At 44.7% G+C, this 23,536-nt stretch overlaps 1 protein-coding gene across 6 annotated transcripts in view; it reads left to right on the top strand.

Annotated features, from left to right (window-relative positions):
* The window catches only part of ubr2 (ubiquitin protein ligase E3 component n-recognin 2), a 40,042-nt gene that overhangs the window by 7,910 nt on the left and 8,596 nt on the right, over positions 1–23,536 (top strand). For 5 of the 6 annotated variants that reach the window (XM_078104387.1, XM_078104389.1, XM_078104391.1 and 2 more), the window contains exons 11-40: positions 2,606–2,704; positions 3,189–3,352; positions 5,061–5,160; positions 5,316–5,444; positions 5,624–5,807; positions 8,065–8,126; positions 9,041–9,151; positions 9,387–9,452; positions 9,565–9,681; positions 9,761–9,824; positions 10,032–10,156; positions 10,258–10,310; positions 10,437–10,539; positions 12,076–12,124; positions 12,219–12,373; positions 12,513–12,615; positions 12,834–12,943; positions 13,326–13,409; positions 13,562–13,746; positions 13,878–14,086; positions 14,177–14,270; positions 17,517–17,678; positions 17,845–17,933; positions 19,435–19,495; positions 21,896–22,044; positions 22,151–22,206; positions 22,433–22,529; positions 22,618–22,685; positions 22,798–22,936; positions 23,320–23,410. In XM_078104387.1, coding sequence (XP_077960513.1) covers positions 2,606–2,704; positions 3,189–3,352; positions 5,061–5,160; positions 5,316–5,444; positions 5,624–5,807; positions 8,065–8,126; positions 9,041–9,151; positions 9,387–9,452; positions 9,565–9,681; positions 9,761–9,824; positions 10,032–10,156; positions 10,258–10,310; positions 10,437–10,539; positions 12,076–12,124; positions 12,219–12,373; positions 12,513–12,615; positions 12,834–12,943; positions 13,326–13,409; positions 13,562–13,746; positions 13,878–14,086; positions 14,177–14,270; positions 17,517–17,678; positions 17,845–17,933; positions 19,435–19,495; positions 21,896–22,044; positions 22,151–22,206; positions 22,433–22,529; positions 22,618–22,685; positions 22,798–22,936; positions 23,320–23,410 — 3,278 coding nt within the window. Of the gene's footprint in view, positions 1–2,605; positions 2,705–3,188; positions 3,353–5,060; positions 5,161–5,315; positions 5,445–5,623; positions 5,808–8,064; positions 8,127–9,040; positions 9,152–9,386; positions 9,453–9,564; positions 9,682–9,760; positions 9,825–10,031; positions 10,157–10,257; positions 10,311–10,436; positions 10,540–12,075; positions 12,125–12,218; positions 12,374–12,512; positions 12,616–12,833; positions 12,944–13,325; positions 13,410–13,561; positions 13,747–13,877; positions 14,087–14,176; positions 14,271–17,516; positions 17,679–17,844; positions 17,934–19,434; positions 19,496–21,895; positions 22,045–22,150; positions 22,207–22,432; positions 22,530–22,617; positions 22,686–22,797; positions 22,937–23,308; positions 23,411–23,536 lie in introns of all 6 variants that reach the window. The other variant, XR_013467903.1, reaches the window with a different exon arrangement.

Here is a 23,536-nt window from a genome sequence, read left to right as displayed (position 1 = left end):
TCCCTCACCCTCCTGACCGACCGGCTGCGCCTCACCCGTCCCCACACTCACCCCCTCAGCCACCTGCTGGACCCCTCCCATCTCCTCTCCCACCAGACCGACCCGCTAGTCCACACCTTCCCCCTCTTCCTCCCTGGCCTCTCCCCGGTTCTGGTCCCGAGTGGAGGGGTTCTTCTCCGGACACACCCTCGGCAGGTGTCCCTCTCCACCACATCGGAAACACCTCCCATCATCCGATGTGGCAAACATAACATAATCAACCCCCTCGATCCTCACCTTAATCACCAGGCTGAGGGCCTGGGCTTTGGTGAGGACCATGTGGGTCTGTCTCCTGTGAGAGACCACATGCCTCAATAACGGTGACTTGCACCCTGACGACAGTTTTTTCAACGGGGACACCACCTTCCCGTGTTTAACCAGCTCCTCGAGCAGCACTCCGTCAGGGACAAACGGCGGAACGGGCACGTGCGCCCCGCCGACGACCACGCCGCTCGCCACCACCTCGAGCGCCTTCTCCAGGCTATCCACAAAAATGACCACCACGCGGTTCATCCACGTGGCGGACTTCACACTCCCGTGCCCCACCAAACCCCCACGGCCAGACCGCAGTCCTCCACGGAGCACGCAAAGCCCGGCGCGAGCTTCACGCCGTGAGGTCCGACATGCCGACTGGCTACAAACACGGACAAAAACACATAGAGAAAAGAAAAGAAAGTCACACATACACACCACCACGCATTCACACCACAACACACACCAGAACCACACCGAAACCCCCCCCCCCCCCGAAATAACAGATAGAAAACGCTGTCAAACAATTCACCTCGCGCTCCGTACACTCACGGGAGAGAGAGGGAGAGAGAGAGCGGGGGGAGAGGGAGGAAGAGAGCGGGAGAGAGAGAGAGCGGGAGAGAGAGAGGGAGAGAGAGAGCGGGGGGAGAGGGAGGAAGAGAGCGGGAGAGAGAGAGAGAGGGAGAGAGAGGTTTTTCAAATGGTTTGAAAAATGTATAAATGTGGAAATAAGAGTTTTTGCACTGTTGCCAACAATTAAATTTACTTGAAAATATGTTTACAAAATGTAATATAACTATTAAGAGTAAATGTACTTGTTTTATAAAATACATGTTCTCGTATAGAGTTTATATTTATATAAACATGGAATGACCCTATTAGGGGAGTGGGGCGATGCGGTTGGGGGACTTACAATTTCCCAATATCCTGACAGAAAAGGTGTGGGAAACACTGCTGTAACTGGTCCTACTGGTGGTCAGGTTTTAACTATCCTTAATTCAACAACAAGCCTACACTGTAAAAAAAACAGTCAAATGACTGGGAACAGCGGCTGCTAAACATTACTTAAGGTAACATTACTTAATTAAAATGAAGTGTGAAAACCATAACAGATATACATCTATTTTATAGATTTTGTCTGTATTATTCAAACACTTTAGATAGATAGATAGATACTTTATTGATCCCTCAAGAGGGAAATTTTGGTATCACAGCAACATGTACAGGGAAGAAAATAGAATAAAAAGATACACATTATATACAATATAATAAGACAGAAATATTAAATTATTAAATAAAATAAAACTGAAACAAAAGAATAACCTTCAAAAAGAGACAATAATAATCATTTGTAAAAGGAGAAGAGGAAGAGCAGCAGCATCACAGCAGTACAGGGTTGTTATTGTCGTTATTTGGCCAGAGATGGTTTATTGTAGAGTGTTGTTGCACTGGGCAGGAATGACCTCCTGTATCGGTCCTTGTGACAGCGGAGCTGAAGGAGTCTGTTGGAGGACGTGCTCCGCTGTCCCTGCAGCAGGTGGTCAGGATGATCCAATATGGATAACAGTTTCTTCAGTGACCTCCCCTCCAACACCTTTTCCAAGCTGTCTTGTTTGCAGCCAATGATGGAGCCGGCCTTCTTAACAAGTTTGTTAAGTCTGTTGGTGTCACCAGCTCCAATGCAACCTTAATTTTACGGTTCTTGTTTGGCAGTCGCTGCTGCCAGTCATTTGACCGTTTCTGTAAAATTAGGATATTGTTAAATGTATATTAAGCTAGTTATTGACCACCAGAGTTTTTCAATCAGCCTGTCAGATGATCGGATAAAGAGGTGGGGCTAACATCTAACCAATAAAAGTATCAGAAGTCAAAGTGTACGATGTGTGTCAGTAAGACACAACGCTGCCACGTTGAAACGTAACACACAAGTTTAGTTGTATATGTCATTCACACTGCTGTTGCTACGGATGATGTTGTGTTGACTTATTGACATCTCCCGCTCTCTTTAACAGCCCATGTACACCTGCCCTTTATTTAACTGTTGGCCTGGCCAGTCTTAGCATCAGAGATCCTCTATGGACGTGTTTCAGTCGTGTTCTACTCACTAACCGCTGTTTTTGGTAGAGACAGATTTTCCAACACAGCCGCTTGTTGTAGTTCTTGTAGTTGTTTTGTGTATTTCCCGAAGTGGATTGATCCACATTAATAGAATATCACCAGTCCGGCTCTAAAGCAGCGTTTTGTGGAGTCTATTTGGTTCCGGCGGCCCAACATTAGCAACCCTTTGACTTGGAGGTGAAATGTCACCCTCTAGAACTACAGACGCCTTCAGACAGATTTTATGGAGGACGACCACGAGCGAGTGGTGTCAGTGACGTCACTGTCTGTTCAGCTCTTCACCGTCCCAACCATGGTGAGTACTCCTCCTCTACCACACACCTGTCTCTCTCTCTATGCCGGTCTCCCCCCCTCCTGCTGGTAGAAGTGTGAACGCTTACAGTGCGACTACGTAACAGAGGACCACGACTGAGTTTTCCATCAGTGCAAATTTTCAGTGTCCTGATGCTGGTGAGTTCAGTGTGTGTGAGATGGAGGTGACAAATAGAAGTGCAACAATACAGACTGAACCGTGGAGATTAATTTTACAAATAAATGTTGGGACTTTTTTCCGTCATCTATTCATTTTAATGATCCTAAAACGATAACTATTTCTATTTCCATGTCACCTACCACAAGTAACTTACAATAAAATTGAATTATTATAATTAACATGAACGCATAATTAACCAGAAGCTTACTGTCATTTCAACTCTATCTGTATTAGTAACCCTAACCCATAACAATAGCATCTGATGAAGGTGACAAATCATAACTGTGTGTATGTGTGTTTTTTGCAGGCCCGGATGCTGATGGTAGAGGAGAACCTTATGACCACCATCATCAGGACCTTTGTTGATCACCTCCGTCACCGAGACCTGCAAGGACGCTTCCAGTTTGACCGCTACACCGCCCAGCAGGCCTTCAAGTTCGGACGAGTCCAGAGCCTCATCGGAGACCTCAAGTTAGGACCAGTTAATCCCGAGTTACTCTAAACCAGTTTACCAGTTACTATACCAGTTTATACACCAGCTACTATACCAGTTTATACATTTACATTTTTCATTTAGTTAAGGCTCTTATCCAAAGTGACTTACAGTAAGTGCATTTAACCAAGAGGGAACAGACCAGAACAACAAGAATCAAGTACCATTTCTACAAGAAAGCCAAACCACAAAGTGCCATTGTAAGTAGCAATAAAGCGCTACCTAGTCCAGGTACAGTGGGTAGAGAGGCAAACTAGTCCAGATGTAGTGGAACGAGGTGCTACCTAGTCCAGGTACAGTGGGTAGAAGTGTATTTTCAGCTTAGAGGGTTCCTTATGTCAATGGGGAGCTCATTCCGCCATTTAGCATCCAGGTCATCAAACATTCGGCATGCTGTTGATTCTGTTTAGCTCTCAGTGAGGGAGCAACAAGCAGATTGATGCAGAGCGGAGTGAGTGGTCAGGGACGTAAGGTTAGACCAGGTACTGGATGCAGACTCGACTCTGTTGGCCGCATGGTACCAAGTACCAATATTTTGAAACGGATGTGGGAAGCCACTGGCAATCAGTGACGGGAAAGTACTGCTAACCAGGTGACGGGGTCTGATTGATAACCAGTGAAGGAAGGACTACTGTGGGGTAATTCAAGAGAAAAGACCAGTCGAGCTGTTGCATTCTGAATGAGCTGCAGAGGTTTGATGGCGCTGGCAGGTAGACCTGTTAGGAGGAGTTATAAAAGAACTTGCGGTGCCTCAAAACTCCACAGAGAGATGTCAGCCAAACAGGCAGAAATTCAAGCTTCAATCTGTGTCTCAGATTGGGGAAAAGACGCAATTAGTTGGGCGTTATCAGCATAGCGATGGTAGGAGAAGCCATGTGAGTGGATGACAAAGCCGAGACAGTTTGTGTAGGAGGGGACCTAGGACGGAGCAGATCCTGAGACACCCAGTTCTTGAAGGGAGGAAAAAAGGATCCTGTGGTTCACTCGAAGATCACAAAGGATAAGGACAGAGAGAGAGACTCCTTCAGAGAGTTAACACAGTTGACAGGGAATTGATAAGATCGGAGAGAAAAAGAAGGCGAGGAGCAATAGCCTGGAAAATGTGAGACAGGATCTCTATAAAGGGGGCAAGTGGTTGGTCGGGCACAGGTTACCAAGGTGAGAACTTGGTCTGGAGACAAGGGGGTGAAAGAGGAAAGTGAAGGGGATGAATATGAAGTGGATGGAAATGTATTCACAGGGGGAGGATTAGAATCTCTTTTGTAAAATAGTTGAGAAAGTGGCTCTGCTGGAGGGAGGAGTGGGTTGGGGGGGTCAATGAGGCTTGAAAAGAATGAGCTTTTGGTTGTAGAGAAAGAAGAGATTGATAAGCGAGCAGGTCATCGCAGTGTTTCCTTTCTGCTGCTCGCATAGTGGCTCTCTCACTGAGTCGGACCACCAGCGGGCCCTGTTACTGGACAGATGGAGAGGGTGATGTAGAGTGCCTGTGGCAGAGTTCAGATGTATGAGAGGGAAGGAGTCCGTTGAAGGGAAGGTTGTAGACAGAGGAGGCCAGGGAGAGGGCGCGAATGTTACAACGGATAGGTACAGAGTCAGGTCATGTTCGCTAGAGAGAGTAAGAGGCATAAAGTGGAGTTACAGCTGTTCCATCTTGACTTACGAATCAGTTCACTTGTGTGTCGGCAGGTACGTTCTCATCAGTCATCCGTCTGAGTGGAGCGAACAGCTCAGACTGAAGTTTCTGGAAGGTTTGGATGCTTTTCTGGAGCTGCTCAAGTGTATGCAGGTAACCAAGACCTGTCTGTCTGAACCGGTTTGCCTGAACTTGTCTTTCTCTCTATCTGAACACATCTATTTCCTTTCTCTGAATATGTCTGTCTGAAACTCTCTTTGTCTTTCCACACCTCTTTCTTTGCCTCTTAAACCGTCTGTCTGTGTCAGGGTATGGACCCCGTGGTGAGACAGGTGGGGCAGCACATAGAGATGGAGCCTGAGTGGGAGGCAGCATTCACTCTGCAAATGAAACTGACTCACATCATTTCCATGATCCAAGAGTGGTGCTCCACTGATGTGAGACTGGGTTACTACTCCTCTAATCTTACTACTTCATATTACTACATATACTGCATATTGTCATATGCCATATGTCTAGAAGGTCTTATACGTAGTACAGATAGCATACACTAAATAGTATAGTACATGATTAATACAGCAGCTTATATTTGACTATTTGCCTTTTATATACTCAGGAGCGAGTGCTGATTGAGGCGTACAGGAAGTGCCTGGGCGCGCTCAGTCAGTGTCACAGTGGCCTTCCAGACGGCGAGCAGCCAATCAGCTTGAGTCTGGCCAGTCACTGTGTGGAGACCTTCAGGTACCAGGTGTCTCAGGACAAGGTATCCATACACCTTCCTGTCTGCAGACTGCTCGCAGGTAAACCCACTGTGACACAATCTGTAACACACACCGTGAGACCCACTATGACACACACACAGTAACACACAACGTGAGACCCACTATGACACACACACACAGTAACACACACAGTAAGACCCACTATGACACACACACAGTAACACACACAGTAAGACCCACTGTGACACAATCTGTAACACACACCGTGAGACCCACTATGACACACACACAGTAACACACACCGTAAGACCCACCATGACACACATACAGTAACACACACCGTAAGACCCACTATGACACACACACAGTAACACACACCGTAAGACCCACTATGACACACACACCGTAACACACACAGTAAGACCCACTATGACACACACACCGTAACACACACAGTAAGACCCACTATGACACACACACAGTAACACACACAGTAAGACCCACTATGACACACACACAGTAACACACACAGTAAGACGCACTATGACACACACAGTAACACACACAGTAAGACCCACTATGACACACACACAGTAACACACACCCTAAGACCCACCATGACACACATACAGTAACACACACCGTAAGACCCACTATGACACACACACAGTAACACACACAGTAAGACCCACTATGACACACACACCGTAACACACACAGTAAGACGCACTATGACACACACACACAGTAACAGACACAGTAAGACCCACTATGACACACACACAGTAACACACACAGTAAGACGCACTATGACACACACACACAGTAACACACACCGTAAGACACACTATGACAAACCCACAATAACACTCACTGTAACACACACAGTAACACTCACTGTAACACTCACTGTAACACTCACAGTAACACACACAATAACACTCACTGTAACACACACAGTAACACTCACTGTAACACTCACTGTAACACTCACAGTAACACACACAGTAACACTCACTGTAACACACACAGTAACACACACAGTAACACTCACAGTAACACACACAATAACACTCACTGTAACACACACAGTAACACACACAATAACACACACAGTAACACTCACAGTAACACTCACTGTAACACTCACTGTAACACTCACAGTAACACACACACAGTAACACTCACTGTAACACTCACTGTAACACACACAGTAACACTCACAGTAACACTCACAGTAACACACACAGTAACACTCACTGTAACACTCACTGTAACACACACTAACACTCACAGTAACACACACAGTAACACACACAGTAACACTCACTGTAACACTCACTGTAACACACACAGTAACACTCACTGTAACACACAGTAACACACACAGTAACACTCACTGTAACACACACAGTAACACTCACTGTAACACTCACTGTAACACTCACTGTAACACACACAGTAACACACACAGTAACACTCACTGTAACACTCACTGTAACACACACAGTAACACACACAGTAACACTCACTGTAACACACACTGTAACACACACAGTAACACTCACTGTAACACTCACTGTAACACACACAGTAACACTCACTGTAACACACACAGTAACACTCACTGTAACACTCACTGTAACACACACAGTAACACTCACTGTAACACACACAGTAACACACACAGTAACACACACAGTAACACACACTGTAACACTCACTGTAACACACACAGTAACACTCACTGTAACACACACAGTAACACTCACTGTGACACACACAGTAACACTCACTGTAACACACACAGTAACACTCACTGTAACACACACAGTAACACACACAGTAACACACACAGTAACACACACTGTAACACACACTGTAACACACACTGTGACACTCACTGTGACACACACAGTAACACTCACTGTAACACACACAGTAACACTCACTGTAACACACACAGTAACACACACAGTAACACTCACTGTAACACACACTGTAACACTCACTGTAACACTCACTGTGACACACACAGTAACACTCACTGTAACACACACAGTAACACTCACTGTGACACACACAGTAACACTCACTGTGACACACACAGTAACACTCACTGTAACACTCACTGTAACACTCACTGTAACACACACTGTAACACACACTGTAACACACACTGTAACACACACAGTAACACACACAGTAACACACACAGTAACACACACAGTAACACTCACTGTAACACACACAGTAACACTCAATGTAACACTCAATGTAACACACACAGTAACACACACAGTAACACTCACTGTACACATGTCTTTGTTCTCAGGTCTTCATGTTCTTCTCAGCAGGACAGAAGTTGCGTCGCGTTTCCCTGAACTGCTTCCTCTGGTCAGTATGTGTGTGTGTGTGTATATATATATATATATATATATATATATATATATATATATATATGAACTGCATATGTTTGATATACATAAACTATAGTCACATATATTAAGGCGGGGCACGTTAACGCATACATAATGCATACATAGCAAACCATTAACTCCATTTAATCACTCGAGGGGAAACGCTGCACTTAAAGGCATCACACAGTATTGAAGCAGCCAACCAGAGACCCAAACAATCAGTGATGCAAAAACTTTGAAATCCACAGGCTTTACAGGCTGAAAGGTCCTCTGCACAGTGCTAGAGCCCGAACAAGAACTTAATACTTAATACTGAGTGTTCATGCTTCTCCCTGATAAAAAGACAAATACAATTAAGAAAACACACTTATATCCTGTATATTAACTTACTGTTGCTCCAAAAGTTTGTTATATTATATATAACATTACTTAAAAATAAAAGCGTGCAGTACGCTAGTTTAAATTCATTATTGGATTTTGTGCATAATGCAATTAATCCATTACATTAAGTCATCTTTGCCCAGCACTAATATATTTGCAATATATACATGTACAGTATATATGTGTGTGTATAAATAAATACATGTGTATGTATTTTTATTCACGTACAAAATGGACAGCTTGTGATTTTCTACTACAAACATATTTGCTTACTTTATTCTGACCAGCAGGGCTTAGTAGACGAAAAACGTAAAACGTGATATGTTTTTCTTGTTCTTTTCCACCAGGAAATCTAATGCCTGCCTCTTCATTCTTTCATTTGTCATTTAAAGCTTCTCGTGTTGTCAATAAATAAAACGTATCTGTACAATGCCAGTCAAAGGGTTAGACACACGTTTTTATTCACTGGTACTGTAAGTCTCAATTATTTATATGCTTGTGTTTCTTCAGGGGGATCTCAGCCCTCCCCTCTTGATCGAACTCCCCCTCCGCTGTCTGGTCCTCTGTGCCCAGGTGCATGCTGGGATGTGGAGGAGGAATGGCTTCTCCCTGATCAACCAAGTCAGTAGATACTGGCTGAATGCTGAGTTAACATCCCAGAAAACAATCCATCATATGTATTATTAATACAAACAGTATAATATAACACGTTTTTCATAGATTTTTACAGTCTTTACACACTCGATATCCACTGACCAATGACCCTCACATCAGTACGATTCATTGATCATATGATGTAATATGTTCTCTCAGCTCTGCTCTACATAATTCATGAATTGAAATTTGTGTGTTTCAGATTTATTATTATCACAACGTCAAGTGCAGAGTGGAGATGTTTGACAAGGACATTGTGATGCTGCAGGTGGAAACACACTCTTCCTAGAGTATCACACACATATGCTCCATTTGTTAGTTTGTCTTTGTCGATTTTGTGGTTGTCGCTAAAGTCTTTTCCTGTTTCTGGTCCCTGACAGGCTGGAGCCTCCATGATGGATCCTAACCACTTCCTGATGATTCTTCTCAGCCGATTTGAACTCTTTCACATCTTCAGCTCCACAGACTGCAGAAAGAGATACAGAGAGGCTAACAAGGTCAGTAGTGACTATCAACCACTGTAAGTAAAGTTCAAGAGGCTAACATCGTCAGTACTGACCCTACTGTCTGCGACAGGACGTGGTCCAGCAGAACAACACTCTGATCGAGGAGATGCTTCACCTCATCATCATGGTTATCTGTGAGTTTGCTTTAAAACTATATCAAGGATTAATGTAACTTGTATGCATTTAAATGCAAAAAAAACAAAAACAAACTTATACAATAATATAGTACAACAGCTGAGCTAGCGTTGCCTGATAGCGGCGTTGTGATGAGATGTGGTTCAGACCTTCATGTTCCTCTATAGATTAACTGTAATACATCAGATGAATGGTGTGTGGTACAGGTGAGCGTTACCGGTCAGGTGTCGGCCAGGTGGAGCCCTTTGATGAGGTCAGAAGAGAAATCATCCACCAGCTGTCAATCAGACCGATGGCTCACAGCGAACTTGTGAAGGCTCTGCCAGAGAATGTGAGACACCAACCCGTCTGCTTAACTGTCCTTCTAATTACCCGTTGGTCGGATTACCCGTCCGCTGTATACATACAAACTGTTATTTTTTTCCTCTTCAGGGGAACAAGGAGACGGGTCTGGAAAGAGTCATCGACAGTGTGGCTTCATTCAAGTCAGTTTCCTCCAACACCACATTAAACCAAAATCTACCTAACAATCATCCGTCCACCTTAAATATCCAGCAATCTCACTGTCATCAGTCCACCTTAAATATCTACTCACTCATATGTGTTAACAGGAAACCAGGTGTGACCGGCCGAGGTCTCTATGAACTACGTCCTGAGTGGAACAAACACTTCAACCTGTACTTTCATCACTACAGCAGAGCCGACCAATCCAAGGTACACAGGATTGTGTGATGTCAATATCAATTTTATTTATATAGCACTTTTAAAGGCTAATGGCCAGCCAAAGGGCTTTACAGGATAAAAACGATCAGCAGCAATAAACAATACGAGCAAAAGTAAAACAACAAAGAAGAAAAAAAACGGCAAAAGGCAAACAAATAAAAAATCCAATACGGGTGACTTAACTCAGCCAAAGGCCAAAGGTAAACAAGTGGGTCTTAAGGCGAGTTTTAAAAGTAGAAAGGCTCGTCGCAGACCGCACAGCAGGCGGCAAAGCGTTCCACAGTGTGGGAGCCGCTACGGCGAAGGCTCCATCTCCTTTTGTTTTAAGGAACGACCGAGGAACGTCCAGAACCAGCTGGTCAGCTGACCTCAGGGCTCTGGAGGGTTGATGCACATTAATGAGGCTGGATAAATATTCTGGGACCAGTCCATGCAGAGACTTAAAAACACATAAAAGATTCTTAAAATCTATTCTGAAGCTAACGGGAAGCCAGTGGAGAGGAAAGCACTGGCGTTATGTGAACCATGCTTCTTTGTCCCGTCAGGAGACGGGCTGCTGCATTCTGCACAAGCTGTAGACGTTGAGTTCTGATCGGCCGATACCGACTTACAGGGAGTTGCAATAGTCCAAACGTGAAGATATAAAAGCATGCATGACTTTTTCGAGGTCAGCCCTGTTTAGATCGGGTTGGACTTTAGCTAGAAGCCGAAGCTGGAAGAAGCTAGCCTCAACCACAGAGCGGACCTGCTGGTCCAATTTAAACGCCCCATGAATAATTACACCAAGGTTTCTGGCCTGGGAACCTGTGTAAGGTGGTAGTGGGCCAAGGGACCTGGCAAGGACCTGGACCATGTCAGGGCGACCAAATAGCACAATCTCTGTTTTGTTTTCATTTAGTTTGAAGAAGTTTAGGTCCATCCATGTTTTAATGTCCGTCATACAATCAAACACAGCGTGAAGGGATTCCTTGGAGGGGCCTTTAATGGCAAGTACACCTGCACATCATCAGCAAAGCAATGGAAAGGCATTCCATGCTTCATAAATATCGACCCCAGGGGGAACATATATAAGGAGATCAGGGCCTACAACTGACCCCTGGGGGACTCCGCGGGTCAGAGGGGCCACTAAGGAGGAAAACTTCCCCAATTACATTACATCACATGTCATTTAGCTGACGCTTTTATCCAAAGCGACTTACAAGAAGTGCATTCAACCATAAGGATACAAACTCAGAAGAACAAGAAACAAAAAAGTAAAATTTCCTCAAATAAGCCAATTGTACACCGAAGGATCTATCTGCAAGGTGGGATTTAAACCACTCTAGAACAGAACCTCTAATGCCCACATAGTGCTGGAGGCGTGACAAGAGGATGTGTGATCCACTGTGTCAAATGCTGCTGTGAGATCTAAGCATTAAAAGGCACAGTTACCAGAATCATCGTTTTAAAAGATCATTAAAACTTTTAAAAGTTTTTGTCATGGTAACAGTGTGTGATGTCATAGTAACAATATGGGACATGTTGCAGGCGGAGGAGGCTCAGAGGAAGCTAAGGAGACAGAACAGAGAGGACACAGGTAAACACACCTGTCTTGTCTCATAGTTACACCTTTGTGATTATTTTTCTTGGTGATAATGTGTGTGTGTGTGTGTGTGCTTGTGCGCGCTCAGCCCTCCCCCCCCCATCCCCACCTCCTCTATGTCCTCTGTTCGGCAGCCTGGTAAACCTGCTTCAGTGTGACGTGCTGCTGGCTGTCCAGGGCGCAGTGCTGCAGTGGGCTGTGGAGCCCAGTGGGGGGTGCTGGACCGAGTCCATGCTGCAGAGGGTGAGACGCATACAGGGGGTGTACTGTCCTAAATTCATATGTAAATACTCAGGGGGGTGTTTGGAGTCTTGTTCCAACTGTGTCCAGTGTCCAATCTGTGTGTGTGTGTGTGTGTGTGTGTGTGTGTGTGTGTGTACAGGTGCTTCATCTGGTGGGTGTGGCTCTTCTGGAGGAACAGCAGCAGTTGGAGTGCAGCAGCAGAGACCTTGACATCACCTTTAACTACACTTGCAAGATCACACGTCAGTGCACACTGTGGTGTCCCTCGTGTCAGTATTCAGACTCATAAACTAACGGGTTAAGTATCCAGACCCACAAGGCTTTTCATCGGCCCAGGTTCCATACCAACTAGCTACATGCTCTTTCCTTTCCCTCCTCATGTCTGCACGGTAACAAAAGTAATAAAGAATAAGTGTGTGTGTGTGTGTGTGTGTGTGTGTGTGTGTTTGTTTGCATCTAGGTCCCGGTGAAGCTCCCAATACTTCAGGAAGTGTCCTGGCTCTGTTGGAAAGTCTTCAGAACGCTCCTCATCTGGAGGTTCACAAAGACCTGATCACTTGGATCCTTAAGGTGAGTGCTGATGCCACTCTGTAGGCTCAATTTAATTTTAATTGAGGTACTGATATTATTTATCTAAATATGTTTAATTCAATTCATTTTATTTTGTAATGCCCAAAATCGCAAATTACAAATTAGCCTCAGAGGGCTTTACATTCTGTGCACGTACGACATCCTCCGTCCCGAAACCCTAACATCTACACAGGAAAAACTCCGCAAACCTTCATTGTTTTCTTCCATGGAGAAAAAAGGGAAGAAACCTCAGGGCGAACGTCAGAGGAGGATCCGTCTCCCGGGATGGACAGACAACAATGATGTCATGTGTACAGAGTGAATAGTGTTTCTAGTGATGGACATATCAATTTTGTATCTGAATGTTTGTTTGTGTGATCAGATGGTTGCAAACATCAAAAGGATGAGAGAACAAACGTCGGCCTCCTTCACCGTCAACATTAGCCAGGACCAAGGAACAGAGGAGGCAAGATCACCAACCTTCTCTCAAGCTGTTAAAGTTATGGATTATTGGGGGTGGTGGTGGTGGTTATGCTGGTTATGATGATGATGATGATGGTGGTGGTGGTGGTAAAGTGGATGATGGTGGTGAAGATGGTGATGTCGTCGTCTCTCCAGACGGTGAGAGACAAGGACAAGGCGGAGAGGAAGAGGAAGGCAGAGATGGCTCGTCTCAGGAGGGAGAAGATCATGGCTCAAATGTCTGAGATGCAGAAACATTTCATCAACGAGAACAAAGAGCTTTTCCAGCAGAGCCTGGAGGAGCTGGAGGCATCTACGTCTGCTGCTGCGGCAGAGAGCAGGTATGCCTGTGTACACCTATATCTGGACACACAGGTTAAGAAGGAAATCTGATGATGGTTATGCAACCCTATCTTAAAGTAATGTCTCTCTCTGTGTCTGTCTGTCTTCTCCCCCTCCCACCTCCCCCCAGTCCTCCCAGTTCAGAATCCACCTGTGTTTCACAGGTTTGTGTTGGTCCCAGGAGAGTGGGCAGAGCTGAGCACCGTCAGCTGGTGACGTGTATCCTCTGCCAGGAGGAGCAGGAGGTCAGAGGTCAAGGTAGAGCCATGGTGCTGGCGGCCTTTATCCAGAGGTCTACGGTTTTGTCTAAAAACCGTCATCGTAACCTACCTGACCCAGGTAGGCGGAGCCTAACAATGACGTCATTGTGACTGAAGCCAATCGCTGTTAATCAATGTTGTTTGTCTGTTGCATGAACGCATTTTTCAGAGCGTCATGAGGCTGTGTTCATGCACCCTGACCTGTCACTGGGCATCCACACGGCCAGCTGTGGACACATCATGCACGCTACCTGCTGGCAGAGGTGAGTCACTGCACACAGGAAACTTGATATAAAGTCCTTTTTGTGTTTTTTTTGTGTCTGTTCGTTTGCATATGTGTATTGGGACAATTGTCTGTCTTAGCAGTGTTTCCCCTAGGTCAGCGGTTCCCAAACTCAAGAATGCCGCGGCCCACTTTGAAATCTGAAAATCTTTTGCGGCCCACACAAATCTTTAATCACAACTCTGATCAAAACATAAACTAGGAATGATTAAATGACCTTAAGATTTTAACCGATTAAACATGTATTAACCGACAATGTATGTTTTGTATACCATTTTCTCCGGAGCTCATGTGCCGTGTTTTCCGCACAATAAGGAGACGGTGCTTTCAGGGTCCGTTCGATGCTGCGAGGTGCGTCCGCTCCTGCTGCCCCCCTCGCCATCCACGCCTTAAATCTTCGGCTGCTCTCCTAACCCTAACCGCCTGCCAAGGGCCTCCTTTAGATAACTTATTCTCCCCGTTAAGACGGTTCAGCTACTGTAGAGAAAAGGGCGCCGTCTCTCGCTCTTTAATCTCATCAAGTGCTCGGCGAGAACGACAGCTTTGTTTCTCCGACGCGCCCTGAAACAAGCTCCATATCTCACGCGCTTGAGCGCCGCTCAGCATCTCGCTGTCGTAGACGAGCTTTGGCGTGTTTGGCCTTGAGCGCCTTGAGCGCTGTGTACAACCAATTCAATTCAATTTAATTAATTTTGTTTTGTATAGCCCAAAATCACAAATTACAATTTGCCTCAGAGGGCTTCACAGTCTGTACACATACGACATCGTCTGTCCCGAAACCCACCATCGGCACAGGAAACACTCACACAACAGAACAAAGTAACAAAGAATTACAGTAGTCCAGTCTGGAAGTGACAAACGCATTAACTAATTTTTCTGCATCACTTTGAGACAGGAAGTTCCTGATTTTTGATATGTTACGTAGATGAAAATAGGCAGTCCTTGAAGTCTTCTTTTTATGCGAGTTGAAGGTCATATCCTGGTCGAAGAGAACTCCCAGATTCCTGACGGTGCTGCTGGGTACCAGAGCAATTCCATCCATAAAAACTATCACGTGACAGCTGGCTTCGAAGGCGCTCTGGGCCTATCAGGATAACTTCCGTTTTTTCAGAGTTTAGCATCAGGAAGTTGCCGGTCATCCAAGTTTTGATGTCTCCAAGACATTCTTGAAGTCTAACTAGCTGGTCCGTCTCTTCTGGCTTGATCGACAGATACAGTTGAGTACCGTCTGCATAACAATGGAAGTTTATGCAGTGTTTCCTGATAAGATCGCCCAAAGGAAGCATATAGAGGGTAAATAAAATCGGTCCAAGTACAGAACCTTGTGGGACTCCGTGACCAACATCGGTGGTCTTTGAGGATTCACCGTTTACAAGCACAAACTGGGATCGATCCGATAAGTAGGATTTAAACCAGAGTACAGTTCCTTTGATACCAATTAAATGTTCTAGTCTCTAGTCTATGGTATCAAATGCGGCACTGAGGTTCAGCAAGACAAGAAAAGAGATGAGTCCTTGGTCCGATGCAAGTAGAAGATCATTCGTAATTTTCACCAGTGTTGTTTCTGTACTGTGATGCACTCAAAATCCTGACTGGAAATCCTGGAACAAAGCATTGTTTTGTAGAAAGTCACATAATTGATTTGCGACGGATTTCTCAAGGATCTTAGTGAGGAAGGGAAGATTAGAGATAGGTCTGTAGTTAGCCAACACCTCTGGAGCAAGAGTAGGTTTCTTAAGAGGTTTAATTACAGTTACCTTGAAGGACTGTGGTACATGTCCTGTCAACAAAGACAGATTGATAATATCTAATAAGGATGTGCTAACTAAAGGAAAAACTTCCTTAAGCAGCTTAGTCGGAATCGGATACCAAGAGACAGAAAATAAAGAAGTCAGTTGATGAAGGTTGATGGAAGAGAAGGCATCCAAACAGGCATCAGGGCCCACTGCTGCATCCAAGGTTCCTACATCGGAGGACGGGTCGGCACTGGTTGAAGGCAGGAGACCATCAATTTTCTCTTTGATAGTCAGAATCTTATCATTGAAGAAGTTCATGAAGTCGTTACTAGTGAGGTCCAAAGGAATACACGGCTCGACAGTCTGGCAGTCTGGCTAGTAGCCCTGTTGCATGTATGGTAATGATAACTGGACTGTACTGTACTATAGCGCTTTTCTACTGTCTTTGGTCTTTTTTTTGTCTTTTCTACTGGCTTTTTATCCAAAGCGACTTAAAATACGTGCATTTTAACCATGAGGATACTGTTCCGTGTTCTCCCCACGGAAAGGGCAACCCGGCATACATAGGACATTACTCAGGATTCCTCATTTGTTTGTTTATTTTGTTCAAAAGGGAACCAGGTAATAAACCTGGAATAATAAGAAATGCAACGTTTCAATTTCCATGTGCATAGTACAACCAACACAGCTCCCCAGTTCTTTATCTTAATAACATTATTCAAAATACAAATAAACATTATTAATAAACTATAATAACAATAATTCACCATCATCATAGTTTCATTATTTGTACATACATTCAAACATTATGCACCACATTCACAATGCATGCAGTCTTTCCTTAGCAGGAAACTACCACTGGAAACTACAAATGCCCCGAGGCAAACCAGGAAGTACCTACGTTACATACCAGTCCGCGTTTCATACTTTAAACATATAAAGCTAAAAGTAAACACAGCAGCAACATATTATGGCGACATCAGACAACATGAAGCAGACAAGAAAACATTGGACATTAAGAGAGCTAACCAAGTGGCTGCACACCGGGTTGAAAGTCATTACAAACTAAGTGAATCTCGCGCTTCCTTTTCACGTAGTAAACACCGGTCACGTGTCCTCACAGCACACTCCTCTCTTAAAGGGGCACTACACTATTGCGCTGCTAAACCTCCATAAGTGTTACTGGCATTTATATGTATAGCTCTGGCAGGTGAACATTTGATCACACATGTAAATAAGAAATAACAAAACTTCACGAATTACAAAACTCCACAGAAAACACAACAGATACAAACCCATTCAGGAGCTACCATACACAGTGCCAGATGCCCCTCAGTAACTAACATTCACACCTACAGGAGCAGGACGTCCGTGCTCCCCACTCACCCACAGTCGCCCACAATGTGTGTCAACTCTGCTCAAATGTCCTGTCTGATGATTTTACACTGGTGTGTCTCTGTGCGTGTGTCGCTGTGTGTCTCTGATCTCAGGTACTTTGAGGCGGTGCAGTTGAAAGAGCAGAGACGTCAGCAGCGTCTTCGAGGTCACACCAGCTATGATGTTGAGAACGGAGAGTTCCTGTGTCCTCTGTGCGAGTGTCTGAGCAACACTGTGATCCCTCTGCTGCCCCACACACACTCACCTGACCACAGGTACACACACACACACACACACACACACACACACACACACACACACACACACACACACTTGACCTCTGGTACAAACACACCCCACACTACAGGTAAATACATATGCACACACTAAAACACAGGTACACAAACCTGACTACAGGTAAACTCAATTTTTATCTCCCAGGGTCGATCATCCCAGTCTGGAGGCGTGGCTTAAAACAACCAATCAGCAAATAGCAGCACTCCACTTCGCCCACAGGAAGCTGTCTAATGGTCAGTACCCTAAAAATCATTTAGAGTTGAGTCACTGCACACAGGAAGCACACTGCACACAGGAACCCTAACCCTCCCCAACCACCGGGCCGTTTGGTACCGGGCCGCACCACAAAAGGAATAAAGGAATAAACTCAGCAAAAAAAGAAACGTCCTCTGACTTTCAACTGTTTTTACTTTCAGTAAACTTAATGTGTGTAAATATTTGTATGAACAGTACAAGAGTCAACACCATAAGACAAACTAAAAATGTTTCACAGACATGTGACTAACAGAAATAGAATAATGTGTTCCTGAATGAAGGGAGGCTGAAAATCAAAAGTACCGGTCAGTATCTGGTGTGGCCACCAGCTGCTTGAAGTACTGCAGTGCATCTCCTCCTCATGGACTGGACGTTACCCCACTCTTCCACCAAGGCACTTGCAAGTTCCTGGACATTTCTGGGAGGAATGGCCCTAGCCTTCACCCTGCGATCCAACGGGTCCCAGACATGCTCAATGGGATTGAGATCCGGGCTCTTCGCTGGCCTGGCAGAACACTGACATTGCTGTCATGCAGAAACTCACGCACAGAACGAGCAGTATGGCTGGTGGCATTGTCCTGCTGGAGGATCATGCATAAAGGATACCACATGAGGGAGGAGGATGTCTTCCCTGTACCGCAAGGCATTGAGATTGCCTGCAATGACAACACGCTCAGTCTGATGGTGATGTGATATACCGCCCCAGACCATGACGGACCCCCCACCTCCAAATCGATCCCGCTCCAGGGTACAGGCCTCTGTGTAACGCTTATTCCTTCGAATCCGTCCATCACCCCTGGTGAGACAAAACCGTGACTCATCAGTGAAGAGCACTTTTTGCCACTTCTGTCTGGTACAGCAAAGGTGGGCTTGTGCTGGTGATGTCTGGTAAGGACCTGCCTTACAACAGGCCTACGAGCCCTCAGTCCAGCCTCTCTCAGCCTATTGCGGACAGTCTGAGCACTGATGGAGGGATTGTGTGTTCCTGGTGTGACTCTTGTGGCTGTTTTAGAACTGTGACCTTAAATGCCTACTCTCTGTAAGCTGTTAAGGTCCCAACGACCATTCTACAGGTGCATGTTAATTGGTTGATTATGGTTAATTGAACATGCATGGAAAACATTGTTTAAACCCTTTACAATGAAGATCTGTAACGTTATTTGGATTATTACAACATTATTCTTGAAATACACATTCCTGAAAAAGGGATGTTTCTTTTTTTGCTGAGTTTATACATATATACATATTTTGTCATTTGACTTTATTTTGAAAATTGACCGGATTCTCTCCTAATTACGTGCACTCGTTCCTCTTGACATATTGACCAAGCTCACCACGCGGTTTTTGGGGGGCCTGATTCAGAGGATGCGGTCATACCCTCTAAATATGTATTTTTGTTTGACATTTTTTTCCTAATATAATTTTCTTATAAATCGTATTATTTGGTTACGTGTTTAGTGTCCTGTGTGTCTCTTTCAGGTGTAGCAGAGCGGGCGGAGCCTGCTGTTTCTGATGGATTCAGAGTGGACTTCATTCCACAGTGAGTTTGGATTACCATCATACATCTGCTAGATTCAATTCAATTTATTTTGTAAAGCGCAAAATAAAAACTTTCAAGTCAAGTGTACAGAGTGAACAACGTAAAAGTCGTACAATATGTTCAATGCATACGGCAGAAATGATTCACACATTGGTATTAGTAAGCCACATAATGATTTAAAATGACTACTAATACTAACAGTTGTAGTGGATGTAGAAAAATAACAATGATGCCAAAGGACGTAATGGTGTCATTAATACTAATGTGACTACTAATGATAATGACGGTAGTGGTCAATGTCAGGCAGGACTGACCACCATCTGATATAACCACCATATGCTGTATAACAACCATCAGATATGACTACCACCATCAGCAAACAGAAAAGTCTTTAAACTGGATTCAAAGGAGCTGAGGCACTCAGCAGACCTGCACCTTTCTGGGACTCTTTTCCAGATATGTGGTTCATAAAGTATCAGCAGATCACAAATGTACTTTGGCCCTAAACCCTTCAGTGCTTTATAAAGTCATGTAAAAACACTGTTACAGTAGTCGAGTCTACTGAAGATAAATGCATGGACAAGTTCTTCCAAATCAGTTTGAGACATAAGTTGCATTAGAGAATTGGATTCTCTCCTAATTACGTGCATTCGTCCCTCTTGACATATTCGTGAGGTTGGGGACCCCTGTTTTAGGTGATAGTAGGCTCATTTGTAACTGTCTTGTGGTTGTGCAGGTTGAAGTTTGAATCCATAATTACACCTTGATTTCTAGCTCGGTTTATAGTTTTTAACATCAGTGATTGAAGTTCTGCGCTGACTTTCAATCATTCATCCTTCTTAAGTTTCTACGTCTGCGTCTTTACGCGTCGACGCGCTGGTCTCACTTCCTGGTTGTAAAGTCCTGCGTGTGTTGCAGAGCGATTCACCTCCAGAACAACAGGTGGAGTCACGTGTTCTGTTGAAGACGACCTGGAGAGTCACGTCTTTGTGTGTGGAAGTCGTTGGTTGCTTTATTTATTTATCATAGACTTTATTGCCCCGTGCATCCACACTGCTGCTTTTCATCAAGGACACATTTGTCCCGTATGTCCCACATTTGTCCCAGGAGGCTGCGTCGCTTTAAACGCAAGGAGGTGTGAAAGGACACGCAAGGGACACACAAGGGGGTCTTGTGTGTGAGTGTCCTTGAGTCTCTCTGAAAACGCAGAAGCATAAACTCGGCTTTACCAAAAACATTTACTTCTGTTTTATCTTTGTTTAATTGAAGAACGTTTTGGCACATCCAGTCGTTGATTTGTTCAATGCATTTACCCAGCTCCCGTATTGGATTGTAGTCCCCTGGTGATATAGTCATGTAGATTTGTGTGTCATCTGCATAACTATGATAACAAACTATTGTGTTTTCCATAATCTGAGCTAATGGAAATCATTGATGCTGCAGGAGTTTGTAGGAGTCGTCTGGAGAATGGAGGCATCCTGCTGCTACTTAGCTTTAGCTTAGCTGAAGCTGTTTCAGCCTTGGTCCAGTAAAAAAGCACTTAAAGCCGACTTGTAAATGTAATAAAAAAATCAAGTAATTGTCTGCTACTAATTAGTTACATTACATGTAATTTAGCTGACAAGTTGCTCTGAGACAGCAAGGAGAGCAGTCTCTGTGGAACGGCCCCGAAGCCTGACTGGTGGGGGTCCAGGAGGTTGTTACAGTGGAGATAGGAGGAGAGTTGGTTAAAGATCACACGTTCAAGAGTTTTGGACATAAAGGGAAGAAGAGAGACCGGTCTGTAGTTGTGTTCTTCAGAAGGGTTGAGGGTGGGTTTCTTCAGGAGGGGGTTAACTCTTCTCCTTCAGAGAATTGGGAAAACGGCCAGATAACAGAGCGTTGTTGATGAGACAGGTGAGGAAAGGAAGAAGGTCAGGAGTGATTGGGGAAGAGTGGGGGGGGGTTCGAGGAGGTTGGAGAAGATAGTTTTTTGGGGTTAGAAAAAGAGGATTAAATTGTAGATGGAGGTAGAAAGAACTTTTGGCAGCAGAGATAGAAGCAGATAGTTATAAGATAAACTGATAGGTGATAGGATTACAAATATCTGGCTGGTCGCTGCTGAGCCGAACAAACAACCTCCCTCCTCCAAGGTCAGATAAAACCATCATCAGATGTGGATTCATATTGAAATAGAAAGCGAGAGGGGAATGGGGGGGTTGTCCTAGGAAGCGGATCACACCTGGATGATGTCATCAACCAATGTGAGGGTTTCGGGACCAAGGATGTCGCATGTGTTCAGACTGTAAAGCCCTCTGATGCAAATTTGTAATTTGCAATTTTGGCCTATACAAAACAAAATGAATTGAAAAAAAAAAAGAATTAATCATTTCAGTAGGTGATGATGTCACTCTCTTTCAGGAACCCGTTTTCCAGCAGCATCAGGGAGATGATCACAACCTTCGGGATGTCAACCTACAAGGTGGGACTGAAGGTGAACCCCAACGAGCAGGACCAGAGGGTCCCGGTGCTGAGCTGGTCCACCTGCGCCTACACCATCCAGAGCATAGGTACACACACACACACACACACACACCTGGGAGGAGCACGGAAACACCTGGGAGGTCTGATGTCGTCCTGAAAAAAAAAGTGCAAAGAAAGTGCATTTCTTTGCAGAGCGCCTCCTGGTGGATGAGGACAAGCCTTTGTTTGGAGGTCTACCTTGCCGACAGGTAAGAAAGATAGTTGGGTCTCTTAATTGGACAGCAGGGGCTGAGGGGAGGGGCTGTTTAGTTAGAAAAATCTATTAGTTTTGTTTGAAGTTTGAATAAAGCATCACCCGAAATAAATGGTGTGTTCAGGAAGTAACGTATCAAAAGAATATACCTCTAGACCTTGTGTCACCTGTGGTACATCACGGCATCATATCAATATAAACTTGTTTTGTGTACGTTAAAGGATGATTGCTTAAGCGCACTCACCAGATTCAGCTCCGCCTGTTGGACTGCAGCTCCACCAATAACAGTTCAGTCCCACTTCATGAGGTTGCTAGCAGGTAGGACACACACAACAGACACACACTTATAACACACAGACAAAAATACAGTTGCACATGTTTGTATTGTGTGTCGGTGTTGTTTTAGCCGTGGTTCCAGACTCTGAGGAGGAAAACATTCCATCTATCCTCGACATCGACATGTTTCACCTGCTGGTGAGTTTCATCACTTCATAATGACTTTAAATCAGGTGTATATCTTATTTATACTTGTATAAGAAGAATAAATCACATTTATGACGTACATGTGCTTCCCGGTAATCTGCAGGTCTACAGTGTGATGTCATACAGCTCAGTTCACTGTCTGGACCAATCAGGACAGAGAGTGGTAGACTCCTCCCACCTCCACCTACTTCACCTGGTCACTGTGGCTCATCTGGTTCAAATCCTGCTAACTTCCACAACAGGTGGCTGCCTCTCGCACACACACTTAAACACACTTATGCAGGTCTGCCTGTGGGGGCGACTGGGTGGGTGGAGAGGACGGTTGTCCCCCAATCAGAGGGTTGGTGGTTTGATCCTGGGCCCTGCTAAGCCTGTGTCCTTGGGCAAGGCACTTAACCCCAGCATTGCTCCTGTAGCTGTGACTTCTAGTACTAACCCTACTGTTAGTTGCTGATGGGCAGGTGGCACTGTGTGTGGAAGCTGCTGTCATCAGTGTATGAATGGGTAAATGACGACATGTGTCAAAGCGCTTGGAGTGGAAAAGTCATATGTATACAAGTACATATGTATACAAGTACAGTGCATTTACCATTTATCTGTCTGGGTCTCACCTGTCTGTCTGCAGAAGAGGTGTGTATGGATCAGGACAGTAGCGGATCAGAGGAGGAGGAGCTTACCAGCCGTCTCTACAACACGCTGAGGAAACACCTGGGCAGGTCAGTAGAGTCACACACACACACACACCTGATCAGCTGTGATTGATCACCAGAAGCCGTTTTGATACAGAGGAACAAATGTGATTCATTAAATAAGGACAATGACAAATTGAAAAAAATCATCAA

Source organism: Gasterosteus aculeatus, chromosome 6 (assembly GCF_964276395.1).
Source record: "Gasterosteus aculeatus chromosome 6, fGasAcu3.hap1.1, whole genome shotgun sequence".
Classification (NCBI taxonomy): Eukaryota; Metazoa; Chordata; class Actinopteri; order Perciformes; family Gasterosteidae; genus Gasterosteus; species Gasterosteus aculeatus.
Note: the sequence above shows the minus strand (reverse complement) of the source record. Positions and strands in the feature narration are given on the sequence as shown.